At 41.9% G+C, this 1,198-nt stretch overlaps 1 protein-coding gene across 1 annotated transcript in view; it reads right to left on the bottom strand.

The window, feature by feature from the left end:
* Window positions 1-322: 322 nt before the first annotated feature.
* Window positions 323-1,198, bottom strand: part of LOC102870360 (trace amine-associated receptor 4-like) — an 8,904-nt gene continuing 8,028 nt past the window's right edge. The window contains exon 3 of the mRNA XM_006885016.1: window positions 323-1,194. Within this exon, the coding sequence (XP_006885078.1) occupies window positions 323-1,194 (872 nt within the window). The remainder of the gene's footprint in view (window positions 1,195-1,198) is intronic.

Genomic DNA, 1,198 nt, shown 5'->3' with positions numbered 1-1,198 from the left:
AAACTCAGATAAAGTAGCTGTTGATTAGTGAAAACATGTACTCTATCTTGTCTTCTGGTACTGTTTACAAGAGAGGGAAAAGGCAGCTTATTTAAGCCAGTGAGTCAAATTCTAAATCTCTTATGGTAATAAGCAAGGAACCAGCAAGGATTGGCAAAAAGCTTTGTTTTCTGGGAAGTGTCCTCCTTATGACTCCAGAAACTGGCTACTTTTGTGGTTTTGACCTAGAAATCTTAACTTAGTGATGTCTGTTAAACCTACAGAAGAACATCCAAAGTTCTTTACCAGAAAAGAATTTCAAGAGCATCATAAGGGCCCTTACCTAACCATGTGCTACAGGAAACAAGCTGAGGGTAGAGGAATCAGGGCGGAAGATTGTCCCAGTGACAATCATTCTCAATGCCTTGCGAAACCAGGGATAAAACATGCCATATATGATGGGATTAAAGGTAGAATTGGAGTAAGCCAGCCACATGAAGACATTGTACAAATCTTCCGGAGTTGTAAAATTAATGAAAGGGTCTGTGATTGTCAAGATGAAGAATGGTAACCAGCACAGCAAGAACACTCCCATGACTATGCTTAAAGTCTTGGTGGCCTTGCTTTCTCTTTTGGATATAGCCTTTAATTTATTTTCTGATCCAATTGGTTTAACTTTAGAAACTGTGTCAGTTTTCCTCGCATGCTTCCTTGCTACTGTGAAAATGTGAATGTAAATGCCCACCATTACTGTGCCAGGCAGAAAGAATGCTATGAAGGAGGCCAGCACACCCCAGAGCCTGTTAAATATCAAGACACATAAACCTTTACAATCAATGGCTGCAACAAAATTTTCAACACCAGTTAAGTTTAATTCTGAGAATACCAGCCCAAAGGCAAAAAAGACAGGGATGGACCAACTGATGAGGAGAAAGACCTCTATGACAGGAATGGTAATTTTGGTGACATAATGCAAAGGGTCACAGACGGCATAATAGCGATCAACTGAGATGAAGCAAAGGTGAAAAATGGAGGTGGTGCAGAGCATGATGTCGCAGCAGCTGTGGACTTTGCAAAAGAGGTCCCCAAAGTACCAGCAGGACTCAATGGATCTGATCATACTGAAAGGCATGACCACACAGCTCAGCAAGAAGTCAGTGGTGGCCATGGACAGGATCAAGAAGTTGGTCGGGGAGTGCAGTTGCTTGAAGTGGGCAAT

The sequence above is a fragment of the Elephantulus edwardii genome, unplaced genomic scaffold (assembly GCF_000299155.1).
Source record: "Elephantulus edwardii isolate Elephantulus edwardi_28Jun2011 unplaced genomic scaffold, EleEdw1.0 scaffold00039, whole genome shotgun sequence".
Lineage (NCBI taxonomy): Eukaryota > Metazoa > Chordata > Mammalia > Macroscelidea > Macroscelididae > Elephantulus > Elephantulus edwardii.
Note: the sequence above shows the minus strand (reverse complement) of the source record. Positions and strands in the feature narration are given on the sequence as shown.